Genomic DNA, 15,350 nt, shown 5'->3' with positions numbered 1-15,350 from the left:
CTCGACACAGCAATTATAGGACTTGAACAGCGGAACTTTGTAACTGAACAAGAAATTATGTCTGTTTATAGAATTAAAGAGAATGTATTATCACATAAAAAACGAAGCAACTTAAACAACTTACATTGAAAGAAATGTTTAATAAAGTAAACAAATAAATATTAAGCTTTTTCTTTTTGTAAGTTTTGATACCCTTTAGATCATAATTGTTTTTTATTTCATAAATTACGGTTTCATATTTTTAATTTTATAATTTCTGCATGCTATCTTACCAGATTTAAACTGATGATCTATAATCCGGAAAAATCGATAATCCATAATTGCCGAAATCCCGACGAGTCCGGATTAATTACTTTTGACTGTACTATGAGGCTGTTGACAACTTGCCACTTTTGCCTTTCATCGAAAGGATGTGTTTCAAATGGCGTTAAAGACGTGATCACTATACATGTAAACAAAATATGTACATGATGTTAAATATGTTTTCTTTATGATTTGCTGGTGTCTGCCTTATTTTCATATTCTGGAACAAATACTAGAGCATTTTTTTTTAATATTTGCTATATATTATTGTAATCAGCAGAGTTTTAAATCAGTGTAACACAATTAATGTTATTTATTTTAATTTTGAACAGTAGTAGATTGACTAGTAGTAGAACAGTAGTAGATTGACTAGTACTACTTGAACAGTAGTAGGAGACAATAATTCAAATGTTTCAAAAAAAAATTTTAGCATACTTTGGATGAAGTTGAACAGTTGATCAAGAAGCATGAAGCTTTTGAAAAGTCTGCAGCTGCTCAAGAAGAAAGGTTTGCTGCTCTTGAGCGGCTAACTACGGTAAATATATTCATAAAATTTCTTATGAATTTGATCCTATGAATTCTTTTGTTTAGATTTAAAACTTCCTCTCAATTTTAGAATCAAATATTTCTGAAAACCTTTCTCCTCTGATGCTACAAATATATTACATCATAATATTAATTTTGAACATAGGAACTTTATGAGTAGTACTTTTTTTTTTTTTTTTTTTTTTTTTTTTTTTGAGAGTTGTAAAATTCCTTGAGAAAAAATTTGGAAGTTAATAAAGAAGGATGATTTTATTTTTGTACTGTTTATCACTAAGAAATATTTTTTTTTGTTTTGCGATTTTGTGTTGAATCACTATAAACGGGGAACTACTTTTCAAACTGTTGCTACCAATTGTTAGAGTCCTTCATTATATTTGAAGAAATTAAGTAATAAAAAATCTGCATAAATGTATGTATATGTCTCACATTGTGATAAAACAACTGTACATAGAGCCATCGAATTTTGAATTGCATAATCCTCCTACAAATATGGGCATTTTGAAGACCAAATTTGAAATTTGGAATTTGTTTTATTATCGATTTCATATTTTGTAAAACGTTTAACGAATTTTTGAGTAACAAACTCAACAATTTAAAAGTGAGTAATGGCAACACTGTATGAGGGGGAAACCTTTTTATCTTCAGTTTGCAGAACTGTGTATCAGAAATTCTAAAGATATGCTCATTTTAAAATTATTTTGCGACATTGCTGTTGAATTGAATTTTATGGTTTAAATGCAAAGAACATGATATTTAATAAATAAAGGTAACACACAAAATGTTAAAAAACGCCCCTTTGGACATAATTTAAAATCTGAAACCTTTCAGATTTTTGTTTTTGTTTGTGATGCTTTTATTTAACATAAGATTAAATAAGTCGATAAACCTGGGAAAATAAACTCTGCAATAATTAATTAAGTGCTTTAATGATTTCAGAAATTAAGTAAATACAATATTTAAGACAAATATGAGACACACTTTTGCCACAGTTATATTTCTTTAATATAACGAAACAGAATGGATAACTTGAAGCCAAAAATGTATCAAAGTTCCTGCTAAAATGATATATGCATGACTTTGAAAACTTCCATTACATAAAGCTTAAAAAGAACTTTAAATGTAATGTTTAAAAGGTACTGCAGTATAAGAATTATAAAATTTTTGTTATGATAGTCACTTGATTTTTTTAACCCATTACTTTTCATTAATTTGAGCCCTGCTTTTGATGGGTTAGGTAGAGACTTTATATCAAACAGTTGTCAGTTTTTCTATTTTTCATGCATCTATTTATTATACAGTAAAATAAAATATTTATCATCAGAAAATAGCACATTATCTTTGTAGCACACTGATGTCCACATTTGCATTTACATACCCCAAAATAATGATATTCTATGAAATATCCAATCAATGTAATCCATTTTTTGCAGAATGTGTGAAAGTCAAGCTTAATTAACGTAATCCAACAAAAATAGCCAAATGGTTTCGGATATGTAAATCAAGGCATTACATCATCTGGCAATGAGTCAAGCACCTTCAGCAAAGTGAATAACTGAGTGAATTTCTGCAACACAGTATCTGATTTCAGTGTGTAAGGACTCAAATGGTTTGCTATGCTTTTGAAGTACCATTTGGAAGATTCTGTGAAATGGTGAAGCTGTTTTGAAGCAGGGCAAACAATCATGGAAGCAGTGAGATGTGTGAATATTTCATTGTAGTATATTCTCTCTATGCTATAACTACACTTTCAGAACTCTAGAAAAATGGTAAAGAGGAGTGGCATAACAACTGCTTCTCAAGATCGGTATCTCATCTTGTCCAATAATAACCACCCAATGTAACAAAAAGTATAGTGCTGACCAGTTAAGTTCAGAACCTTTATGCCAGAAAGCCTAGGATATGTGTTTCACTGTCTTCATAATAAAAGAAGCTTGGCTTTAATTGGTGAAAATAACATTAGAACTGGCATGAACACCAACTGTCCTATGTTCTCCTTACTGTTGAGTCAAGATGTAATTTAACATCAGATTCTAAACATATTTAGATCTAGGGGGAGTCAGGGATGCAAAATCTTCCTTTGAACATAATGGAACAGGACAGTTTTGGTAATGCATGTTTGATGGTATGGGGAGGAATAATGATCGACAGACATATGTCCCTACAGGTTTTTGACTATGGATTTGTGAGCCATAGATATTATGGTGTAGTCTTAGAATCTTATGTAAGACATTTCAGAGGTGTATATGGATCTGACTTTTTATTTGTGGGTGATAGTGCTCATCCACAATGAGCAAACTTCAATAACAGATTCCTTCAAAGTGAAGACATTGAGCAAGTACCATGGCCAGGAAAATCTCTTGATCTTAACCCAAGCGAGAACTTGTGGGACTATCTTAGGAAAGCAGCTGCAGGGAGACATCCTCTTTCTAGAGATAAAAATGCCTGAGGACTACACTGCTGGAGGAGTGGAATTTAGTTCCCCAAACTGTGGTGACAATGTTAATGTCAGCATGAAAAAACATTGTGATATACACTGGTGTGCAAAAATTAAGGACGAAATCGAAAAATTACCATATCAGCTGAACGAAGAGGCAGAGCGGACAGAAAGACCAATCAGGAGTTTAAGTAAGGTGATGTACGATAACACATGCGCAGATATGCAGGTAGACATAATGGGGGAGTGTCTGAGTAGTATAAAGCATGTTGTCGGTGTAAGATCAGTATTTCTGGCAAAGAGATTGCACGCCGTATAGCAGTTAAAATCACACCGAGGTGCTGCCTCAGCGAGAAATGGTGAATAATCAATCTGTTAGACGACATCTGGATGCTTTTACCCGAGGTCGAATCATTGGGAAGTTGGAGGAAGGCTGCAGTGTGACAAGTGTGGCTGCAGAGTTTGGAATTGCTCACAGCATCATTTCACGACTTTGGAGACAATTTCAAACTACAGGAACAGCTATCCGGGGGGTTTAGTAGTGGTCGTCCACGAGGAACCACACCCGCAGATGACCGGTATATTGCCTTACAGGCCAGAAGAAACAGGCGGCAGATAGCGGAAGAAATCGCTAGACACACGACACAGGCGACTGGATGACCGATATCGCGTTTTACCGTGGCCGGAAGACTGCACAGTCGTGGTCTGTTTGCACGACGCCCTGTACGGTGTGTACCTCTAACGCCTGCCCATCGGAGAAGGCGTTCTCTGTGGTGCCGGGAACACTGGAATTGGAGAGACAATGAATGGGGACGAGTACTCTTTACAGATGAGAGCAGATTCAGTCTGAGTAGCAATTCTCATTGCATACTCATCTGGAGAGAGCGGGGAAGCTGCAATCATCCCTCGAACATCATTGAAAGGGACAGGTATGGAGGTGGCGGTGTTCTCGTTTGGGGAGGCATCATGCTTGGTAGTCATACAGACCTTCACATCTTCGACGCAGGTTCAGTCAACGGGACCCGTTATTGTAACGAGATTCTTCTTCCATATGTGCATCTTTTTAGAGGTGCTATGGGTTCATGGACGACAATGCACCATGTCATCGCACAGTAGCTGCAGAACAGCTCTTAGAGAGTGAGGATATTGAACATATGGATTGGCCGGCAGGATCTCCGGATCTCAATCCCATCGAGCATGTATGGGATTTTCTAGGCAGATGCTTGGCAGCTTGTACCTTACCACCAGTAACGATTCCTGAGCTTCGATTGGCACTGCAAGACGAATGGGCAGCAATGCCTTAACAACTCATTGACACTCTCATTCTCAGCATGGGCAGACGCTGTGAAACCTGCCTAGCAGTCAAGGGAGATCAAATCCCCTATTAAAGACCGGATGTTTCTTGCTGGACACCCATCACAGGGATGTTTCGGCCTTCAGTCGCATTGCGCTACATGCTACTTTTTCAATAAAGCTTCTTTTTATCCCTCTGATTTCTCTTTTAGTAATTGTTGCTTACATTACTCATGTCCTTACGTATTGGGGATCTTACGGTATTAAATGTGTTGATTCGGAAAGCTTTTGTACAAAGTTATATTGAAAAAAACGTCTTGTCCTTAATTTTTGCACACCAGTGTATGTGTACAAGTCAGGGGAAATTACATTCCATTTTAAATTCATGACTCTTTAAAAGTCCCACCCCCTGAACTCTCCTTGTAACACATTATTTATTACTATGATTATTTTTCATGCTGCAGTTTTATATCGTATGCAATACTCATATTTTTTTTTTTTTTTTTTTTTTTTTTGCCTGTGTTATGATGTTGTGTATCATTCCAACATAAATTCATAAAATAATATTTCACATTTTCTGAGAAATATGTGATTTTATGCATGTAAAAGTAATTTTGTACATGAGTGTATTACTATATAAAGTAAGTTGTTCTATTGCAAAAACATTAATTTATCTTAGATTAATGTTTTTGCAATAGAACAACTTACTTTATATAGTAATACACTCATGTACAAATTAAAATTTATTTGAACTATATTAAAAAATTATTAAATTGATTTAAACTATATTAAAAAATATAGTTTGAAATGAGTGTTGCTTTTCAACACTTATATAGATTAAAATATGAATAAGTTCACTTATTTTTACAATATGACTATTGGCCTCTTTGCTAACAATTTTATAGCATTAATGGTATGGATTTAGTAATGATACTGTATTATTTCTGACTGTAATGTAATTATAATTAATAAAATGACTAGGTTGTAAAAAGATGACTGAGTAATTTCTTAGTTATAAATTTCCTAGTAGTAATTACAGGATTTTTTGTTTTTTTTTTCCAAAATCATTGAATATTTATTACATGTAAAACTTTACTGAGGGCTTTCAATTGTAGTATTAATGCTCACCAACTTATTTAAAGCTTGAATTGAAAGAACAAGAGAAGCGTATGAAAGCAGCTGATCAGCAAGCTTATTATGAGTTGGATGACCATATGCGTCGTCATTCTGGCTACTATGGCTTGGTATATGCTTCTTTAGAAGTTTTTGTAATGCAGCATGCTATTTACATTTGTTATGCAAGTGTTTTTGATCGCATGGATTACTGCATTAATATTACAAACAAAAATAAAATAGCAGTATTTGTATTCTTTTTGTAGTGTTAATTTAATCTAATATTATGTAAATTTTTCAATGTTCTATTTCTGTTTTAATACCATAATTTCCGGAAGAAAGGCCACATCAGCCTAAACGCCGCACTGGAGAAAAATGGCGGGAAAAAAATTAAAATTACACAGAAACGCTGCATCAGCGTAAACGCCGCAATAGATTAAATTGCGCGTAACATTGTCGTGGGCCGTATAGATGCAAAAACTGAACCTAAGTCTTGATATATGACATACCAGTTAAGAAAAATGCATGAAATGAAACCATAACTCAAAAATAAAGGTAAGAAATGTGGAAATTATATTTACCTTCACGTATATACTTATATTTACCCACTAAAGAAGTCCATATTTGTAATACTCAGACTATATTATAAAAAATGTTGCAACAATGAAATATTAAATTTGAATGAGAAAAGGAAATTTTACTTACGAATTACAGCAAACTATACATCATATGAAGCCATCAAAATCTGATTCTTCACTATCTGAATTAAAAAGATTTAGTAAAGCCTGATCTAAGTCTTCCAGATCGTCGCATTCATCCTCTTGGTTTACAGTCTCTTTTATCTAAGCATATAATTTCAGCTTCTTTGAACCCTGCTATTATTGACAATGTTTCTACCGATTTCCATGCACTTCCTGCCCACTTTGCAATTTCTTCATAAGATGCTCTACGCATTTTACCGCTTTTGGTTTACGTATGCAATCCTTCACTCATCCAACACTCCCACCGCTTTCGGACTTCAGCTTTGAAGGATTTATTACCTGACAAATCTAACGGTTGTAAGATTTTTGTCAAACCACCAGGAATTATTGCTTCGGTCATAGACAATTTTTGACATCTGGTTTTTACTGACTCAAAGAAATGAGCACGCATGGAATCCATTATCAATAACCCTTTCGGTTGGAAAAAAGATCCCATACGACACTGCCAAACTTTTTGTAGCCACTCATGCATGATTGTTTCGCACATCTAGCCGTTCTCGTTTGCACAAATAATTACGTCATTAGGAAAATCTCCCTTCGGAATAGTCTTTTGTTCAAAAATAATCATCGGCTTTAGCTTGTCACCGTTTGCGGCACAAGCTAACACACATGTAAATGACATTTTTTCATGCCCCGTCATAAACACAGATACAGTTTTTGCACCAGTTTCATCAACAGTTCTGTTTGCAGGAGAGTCGAAAGCTAACAGCGTTTCATCCATATTTATTATCTGTTACCGAAGAAGTTATTTTTTTTTTGTCAATAATAGCTGTCACATATTTTAGAAAAAGATGACTTTTTATCCTGCCAGTCCATTGGTAATCATTGCCCGACTATTGTTCTAGTACGCACAGAAATATTTTTCTTTTCATAAATCTGCTACACCTCTTTTGAAATCATTTATGTTCATTCGTTTTGCTATAAATTTTGCTTGTAAGCGAATTTTTACAGTCGAAATTGCCATTTCCTTTCCTTGTTGCTTCTTTATCCAGTTTGCAAGGTCGTCCTCTAGATTTGGCCACCTTACAGTACCACTTCTTTTAGCTCGTTTCTGTTGTGGCATATTTTTAAGAAGTTCTTTTTCAGTTCTCCAACGTCGAATACATCTGTCGTCACCTTCAAACTCTCGAGCTGCTGCTCGATTTCCAATTTGTTCAGCACATGAAATTACATTAAGCTTAAAACCAGCAGTATAGCTTCTGTGCCATTTAAAGACATTTTCAAAAATTTTCCGCTCCCTTCTTACTTAAAAACTATCCAACAAGTACTTGTACCCAAACTGATAGGATCTGTATCTGGCAGAATGCCAAGAAAAATCCATTCATGCTGAAGGGGAAATACATCAGAGTTCGTTATTGCGAGGCAGATGGAGTCATGTCCGCCTTTGAAAAAAATTGCAGAAAAGGCAGGGGTGGGGAGAGGATGGGTTGTGGAAGATTCATCGAATGGCAGAGGAGAGAGGCTATTTAAACTGATGAGAATGTTGATTTGAAAGGGGGAAGAATGTTATTGTTCTGAGATCTCGTTTAGGGTGAATAAGGCATGTAGGTCCGTTCAAGGGAAAGAATGTAAACAAAATAACTTTCACAAAAAGCAACTGAGTGGTCTTTTGTGTGGGAACAGCACCAGTCTATGCACAATGACAAGACCATCCAAACTATGTACAATGACCATCATAGGAAATATTTTATTTTCAGTGCACCTAAACGCCGCATGGGTAGAAATGCCGCACCCGCTGAAAATTTAAGTTTTAAACACGTAAACGCCGTCGTGTTTCTTCCAGAAATTACAGTACTTAATTTATGTCTTTATATGATTTAATCTACACTAGTATTACTTGAAATAATCTCCTAATAAAGGTATTGTGTTACTTTTTATTAACATATTTTGCACTGGTTAATTCTGAATTTATTTTATTTACATTATTAATTTATGCATTTTACACATTCACATATTATTTGGAGCTCTTCCATTAACTCATTGTCATAGTACAAGAGCATGCAATGATAATTTTATAGAGATTTATGCTTGTTTTTGTAACAAGTGACAACTTATTCATAAATATGCATGAGTATAATATCTTGTTTTTATTGGAAAATGTTCATAATGCAAATAGCTAAGGTATAAAAACACAGAATCCTGATTTTGAATATTAGTTTTAATGTAACTGATATCTGATAACATATTTTTCCAAAGAAATTAGTTCAAATGTAGAGCACTTGATTTCATATTTGAAAAGACAATTTATTTTCTCAAAATCATTAAACTTTAACAATTAAAATTATTTTCTTCTTCCAATTTGTATTTGTTATTATGTATTTTACACTTAGTAGGATTAATCAGTCATTATTAATATTAAAGTGATATGATAATAATGCGTTTCTTTGCTTCTGTGACTGCATTAATTCTAAAATGTAAAAATGCTTTTTATTTTCATTATTACTAATAAAAGAAAGGCTTTTAATTCTGAAAAATAAAAATAGAAAATAAGAAGAAGACACTAAAATTACATCTAGAAAATATTATTTTAACAGTTATCTTTAATTTATTAACAGCTAAAGTATTCCTGTTTGAATTGAAAATTTAGAAAAATCTGCTATGTAAGGCTTACCTTGTCTTTAGCCTTTATTTTCACAAAACCTCTATTTTTTTAAGAATTATTATGGGATTAGAATGAAGAAAATCATATTAATAAATGATTAAAAACAAGAAGATTGGATCTTCTGTTTGAAAATAGGGCTTAAATATGTATATTTATTTAAAGATAATATAATACACTGCTGGCCATTAAAATTGCAACACCAGGAAGGAATGATCTGACGAATGTCAAAATCACATGAAAGGAAGAAGAAGTTGGGATATGCAAATGATTAGTATTTCAACGCATTTAGACGATGCAGGAGGGAGAAATGTCACCTGACGCACTGCATAAAAGAAAAGTTGTGTAGTGGATTTCTCATTCGGAAAGTGCTTTGTAAGGTTGGAGTTTGCTCAGAATATCATGTTATGCCTTGAATAAGAAGAGAAAATGCTTACCAGCAAGTTTTGAAATTCGATAGAGGCAGGATCGTTGCCTGTCGAAAGTGTAGATTATCGTTCCGTGATATCGCCGTTCGCACTGGTCAACATTCAACCATTGTCATGCGAATAAGGAATCAATGGATTGCTGAGAATCATACAGAATGGTTTACAGGATCACAACACCCTCCCATCAATAACGCCAGAAAGGACAGACGTATTGTGAGGTCAGCCCTGCAAAACTGTACAACCACATCACGGACCATTAATGAGGAGTGAGTGAGTGTGATTATGGCAAAGCCTCGAGGGCTATCTGCCTAAGGATAGGGATGCCTTCGTGGAGAACTTTCTAAGAGAAACTGGCTCATATACACGTTACACATGGGGAAAACCATGAAAATGCCCATGCAGCCAGCGTTCGCGGGATTCGAACCACAGACCGAACTACCAGTGTTCAGCGACTTTACCGCTCGGCCGCTGGTGGGCCCCATTAGTGAGGAAATGGGCATGTTCGTGGCATGCTCTGTATCAGCTCGTAAGGTCCGTTGACGTTTGCAGCAGTGTGGACTATTACTAGGGTGACCATTACTTCGGCTTCCCTTGACAATGCAGCATAAAGAGAGATGGCGACTCTGGTGAGCCAGATGACAAAGCTGGGTATGGGATAGGCAGAATGATTCCTTTTCAAATGAGTCTCGGTTCCACATGCTGGTTCTGATGGCCGTATACGTGTCTTGAGTGTCCGAGTAGACCGCACGTCGCCTGCTTGCATTTGATATTGGCATAGAGGCTCTGCACCTGGTGTGATGGTTTGAGCAGCCATTGGGTACACGATATGAACATCTCTAGTTCAGATCACTGGTAATTTGAACGCAGACGGGTACATTTCTGACATTTTACGTCCAGTGGTTGTGCCCTATCTTCGAGGCCTGCTAAACGCTATATTCCAACAAGATAATACAAGACCATATGTTGCACGTCATATCCTGACCTTTCTCTATATACAGGGTATTCGATTGCTGCTCTGTCCTGAGCGGTCTCTAGATCTGTCACCCATTAAAAACATCTGGTCATGGCTTGCAGAGTGACTGGCCTGCCACTCCTCTCTAGCTAATCCGGTTAATGAAGTGGGGCATAGACTAGAAGCACCATGGAATGAGTTGCCAATTTCTGTCATCCAAGCCCAGTTTAACTCCATACCTAATGGGATAAGGGCCGTTTTAGTTGCCAGAGGTGGCAGCTGTTTCTACTAATTTCACACCCCTGCAAACCTCCAAAATGCTCACAAATTTAATCATTTTGTTTTCATGCCATCTTTCAACAATTTCATGCAACAAATATCTTTTTTTCATCTGCTTTCCTTCATAGTGTTGCAATTTTAATGGCCAGTAGTGTAGCTAATGAAACATGATTGTCAGATCAATACAAAAGGTACAGTGCTGTATAAGGATTGATTGTTCAAGTATTCTTTCTGACGTTTTTTGTTAGTGCAATATTGGTTGTTCACTGAAATGTATTATAGTCAATGTTCTCAGTAATGACATATTTAGAAGACTGACGGGTTCAGGTAATTCTGTGTAAATGCCTGCAGTAGTGTCTGAATTAATTTGAACGAAAGGTCATTTAAAAATTATTTCATTTCCTGTGAATGGCAACAGTTTACATTCATAAATTTCCTTTCAATCTGGGCCATTTCATAGTTGCAGTTTTTAATTGTTATATTTCATTTCTGCCAATTGGTTTTATTACTTTTTTTGTTCTAATGATTATCTTTATTGATAGCATGTATATGTTTCAATTTTTGTAATGGATTAGAGAAAAGGAAAGGAGTAATTTTGTAATGTTAAGTCAACATGCTTTTCTATGACTCGGAGAAATTTACTCAAGATAAGTGAAGTAAACTTTGGACTATTGACAACACTCTCAAACTTTCTTGAAATACTTGCACCCTTGATCTAATAAGAATTGGAAAATATTTAGATGTTTAGTGTAAAAATACTGATCAAGATGATACTGTTTTGATGAGGAAAATCCAGAAAAGAGGGGGGGGGGGGAAATGAAAACTTTTAGCTTAACAATTTAACAGTTCTTATCTACAAAAAGAAATGGCTACTTCTTAAACTGATATGTATGCATCCTTGACTGTTAAAGCTACTAAATATCAGGAAAATTAACTTTTGATAACCTAGTTGAAGAAAAATCATTTGATTTGTGCAAAATGTTCAGTTTAAAAATTAAAGTATTAGTAAAATATCTTTATCTTCATCTGGTGTTCATGATACATAAAGATATCATAGAGAGAAATTGTCTTAAAGCACATTGACCAGATTTTAAAATGCCCATTAAAAATAGTGTTGGTTTTCCCTCTATGGTGCATGGATCCTTATACCCATCACTGTATAAGTTTTCTATCTATCATAGATCCTTGTACCCATCACTGGAATAAGGAATCCAGAAAGTTATGTTGAATTTGTTGAAAAGAGTGTTATTCTTACTCTGACATACTTATGGATTGATAGCAGGATTCTGTAGAAGATGTTTCAACATGTCACAAATTCAAGAAAGTTACATGTGTTTATCAGAAACATCAAACATATGTCTTTAAATGGCCAAAAAACTCATTTGACATCATCTTAATCAAAAATATCTGATCAATCATGAAGGAAAAGCTTCATAAATATAAGAAATAAAATAAAAGATAAATATATATCTATACATAAAATAAAAGATAAATATATATCTATACATAATTTCATGGAACTACTCTGATATGCGCCCTCAAGGCGCCAAATTTCTCGCCACTGCCATATTACTACCTAAATTTTTTGTCTACATTTCGAACTTTAAGCCTAAAATGTCCCAAAAACGCGGTTTGTGCACATGCAAAAACTACGCTTTGAACACACGATTTAAGCTAAAAATCCGAAACAAAAACAAAAAATTTAGATAGCAAAAACGTAAAGTTTCTAACAAAAAATATTTGACAAGAATCCATGTACACAGCATCCTGTTTAAACTTTAAAAAAATCTACGAATTGCACAATTTAGGCAAGGAACAAATCTATGAACTATGCACACCTCGCTTTAATAAATTAACATAACAATAAATTTCAAAGAATACCACGTACACAACATCCTGTTTAAAATGCCCATTAAAAATAGTGTACTTAAAAAACTTTAAAAAACATCTAAGAATCTTAAAAAAAAAACATCTTAAACTTAAAAAAACATCTACGAATTGCACAGTTTTAGGCAATGAACAAATCTACGAACTATGCACACCTCGCTTTAATAAATTAACAACGATAAATTTCAAAGAATAACATGTACACAGCATCCTGTTTAAACTTCAAAAAACATCTATGAATTGCACAATTTAGGCAAGGAATGAATGTACGATCTACACACACCTCGCTTTCATAAATAACATAATAACAATAAATTTCAAATAATACCATGTACACAGCGTTCTGTTTCAAAAGCAACAATAACGACAGAAATTCATACTAAATAACCAATGAACATAACATTCTACAAAATAAGAACAAGAATAAAATAAAATGCACTTACCATGAATTAATGCTTTTTCAAGCAGCAGAAATACTAATTTCATACCACCTTTAACATGCCGCCACGTAATCACTATCGTACTTACATGACAGCCAGACACACTCCAGAAAATTCATACTATGGTTCACAAATAAATAAAATCACAAATCCCTACTTCTATCATGCACAGCCATTAAAAATAATCTCCCAGACCCTCTTTCCACACCTTCAAATACCCACTACCCCTCAACATGATGGCCACAATGATATTTCCTTTTGCCGAACTTCAATTCAACAACGTCTACCATTTTATCTTTCCCATCTTCAACCAGATTGTTCGAGCCAACAGGGTTGCCATAGAACACGCAATCGCGCCAAAAATCAGCGCAGAACACATATCACCACATTTGGTGAAATTAGGGCGTATATCAGAGTTGTACCACAATTTCTTAATTTCCATTAGCATCAGAGTTTGTTCCCTGAGGATCCAATGAAAGAAAGGTAAGAAAGATTTGTGATATTAAGGTCAGAATATGTGGAGTAAAGTACCACAGACAAAGGAGGACATATTTCATATTAGGTTCCTTTTAAGCTTTTAAAAGTATGTTTCATTAAAATTGTAATTTAATTTAATGTGTTCAGATTAATTTTCATACTGCTGTAATTAGCAAAAAATTAATGAAAAATATACATATTTCAGGCCAAACTTGCATTTCCTTCCTGCCATTAGACACTTTTGTGATATTTCTTACATAAATACTTTTGTCTTTTTTTATTGTTTTAATAATTAAAAGAATCTGTTTAATATTTATTCTCCTTTAATAACTTATATTTTCTGTTGCCTCAAATAGTATGAACAGGAACTTGCAAAGAAGAAAGAAATGCAAGAAGAAGAAGATCGGCTTGCTGCAGAAAAGCTTTCCAAAGAGTTAGAAATTTCTACGTGAGTTAACAAGGGGACTTTTGCTTTAAATTTTTAGATATATTCAGTTTTAGAAAAGTGTAGAATTTTAAACCCTTATATGAAAAAAGGGTTAAAAATGTATGAAGATGATAGTCATACTTCAAGTTAATATCATTAAATATGTATTCTTTTCTTCTGCAGTACTGAAACTGAGACTATTAGTGATGAACCACCATCACCAGAGAGAGAAAACCCTTCCAAAAAAGCCGAAGGTGTGTTTTCTTTCCTAGTCATTTACTAAAGAAATTTACAATTTATTTATTTTTGTTTTATTAAAAAATGATGTAGTAGACGAAGAATTTATATTTTAACATCTCACCTTTTGATGTAAAAATTTTTGGTGCAAATATTTATTATCTTCAATAATTCATTTATTACCTTTTCCTTATTTAAAAAAAATTAGAAGGAACATATTTGAAAACATGAAAGGAGCTTTTTGAAATATTTTAATAACATGTATATATTACCAGGTAAATATATTTAGAACTTGTACCTTACTGCCTGGAACCTGTAACTATTGATTTCTTCATATCTGGAAATAAGAGTCATGTAATCTCCAAAGTCAGCACATAAAGATTTTCACGGAAATTTTATTAAATTTCAGATAGGATGCTTGTTAAACCAAAATGCTTGTTACTGTGTATCACCTTAAGATTTGATACAAACATTTTAAGCATATTCTGCTATATTTCTATAAAAGCACTGACTTCTTGCAATCGTGGAATTTTAACGTTTGCACCTTGAGAGAAATCTGAAAGATTCCACCAATTATTTGATTTCCTTTCTGTTAATTTTTTTAGATTTACTGCAATAAAGAAGTATAGTTTTTAAATTTTACTTCTGTTTTTAAGGGTTTTTATTAACACTAAATGAGCATTTAAAAATGTCTTGGTAAAAAATCTTCTTTGTTTCTGGAAATTGTGCACAAATGAAAGAACTAGCCATTTCTGATTTGTTTACCCTTCAGTTGGTATGAAATAATGTTTTCTACTATACAGTAAAGAATTATCTTTAATTGTATCTTTACCTCACAATAAGGAATATCTTTAATTGTCAGCTGAAGTTACAAATAGGCATTTTATTTTTATGTTCTTTAATTATAATTTAATAAAAAAGATATAATTTATACTGGCAAGTAAAGCAAATGTATTGTTTAAAGCAATCAACTCAACTTTCTTCTGGTTGAAAGGAGTTTTTCAAATTTATAACATAGTATATCTTCTCTTAGATTATCAACCACAGTTCTGGATGACTTTACTTTCCTGTGAGAAAATTTGTCTTGGAGGTAAAATTCAGTACCAGTGTTTGTGTGTGTTCTCAGAGATAATGGTCATTTTCAGAGATGGTGGTCTTGCATAGAAGTGTACTT

General features: G+C 33.8%; 1 protein-coding gene across 5 annotated transcripts in view; it reads left to right on the top strand.

Annotated features, from left to right (window-relative positions):
• The window catches only part of LOC118202130 (spectrin beta chain-like), a 291,298-nt gene that overhangs the window by 248,971 nt on the left and 26,977 nt on the right, over positions 1–15,350 (top strand). For 4 of the 5 annotated variants that reach the window (XM_085820903.1, XM_085820900.1, XM_085820917.1 and 1 more), the window contains 4 exons: positions 734–838; positions 5,719–5,820; positions 13,869–13,960; positions 14,123–14,193. In XM_085820903.1, the coding sequence (XP_085677029.1) occupies positions 734–838; positions 5,719–5,820; positions 13,869–13,960; positions 14,123–14,193 (370 nt within the window). The remainder of the gene's footprint in view (positions 1–733; positions 839–5,718; positions 5,821–13,868; positions 13,961–14,122; positions 14,194–15,350) is intronic. The other variant, XM_085820914.1, reaches the window with a different exon arrangement.

This window comes from Stegodyphus dumicola, chromosome 1, assembly GCF_044657685.1.
Source record: "Stegodyphus dumicola isolate Sdum_Otavi_A_Nest chromosome 1, ASM4465768v1".
NCBI lineage: Eukaryota > Metazoa > Arthropoda > Arachnida > Araneae > Eresidae > Stegodyphus > Stegodyphus dumicola.
Note: the sequence above shows the minus strand (reverse complement) of the source record. Positions and strands in the feature narration are given on the sequence as shown.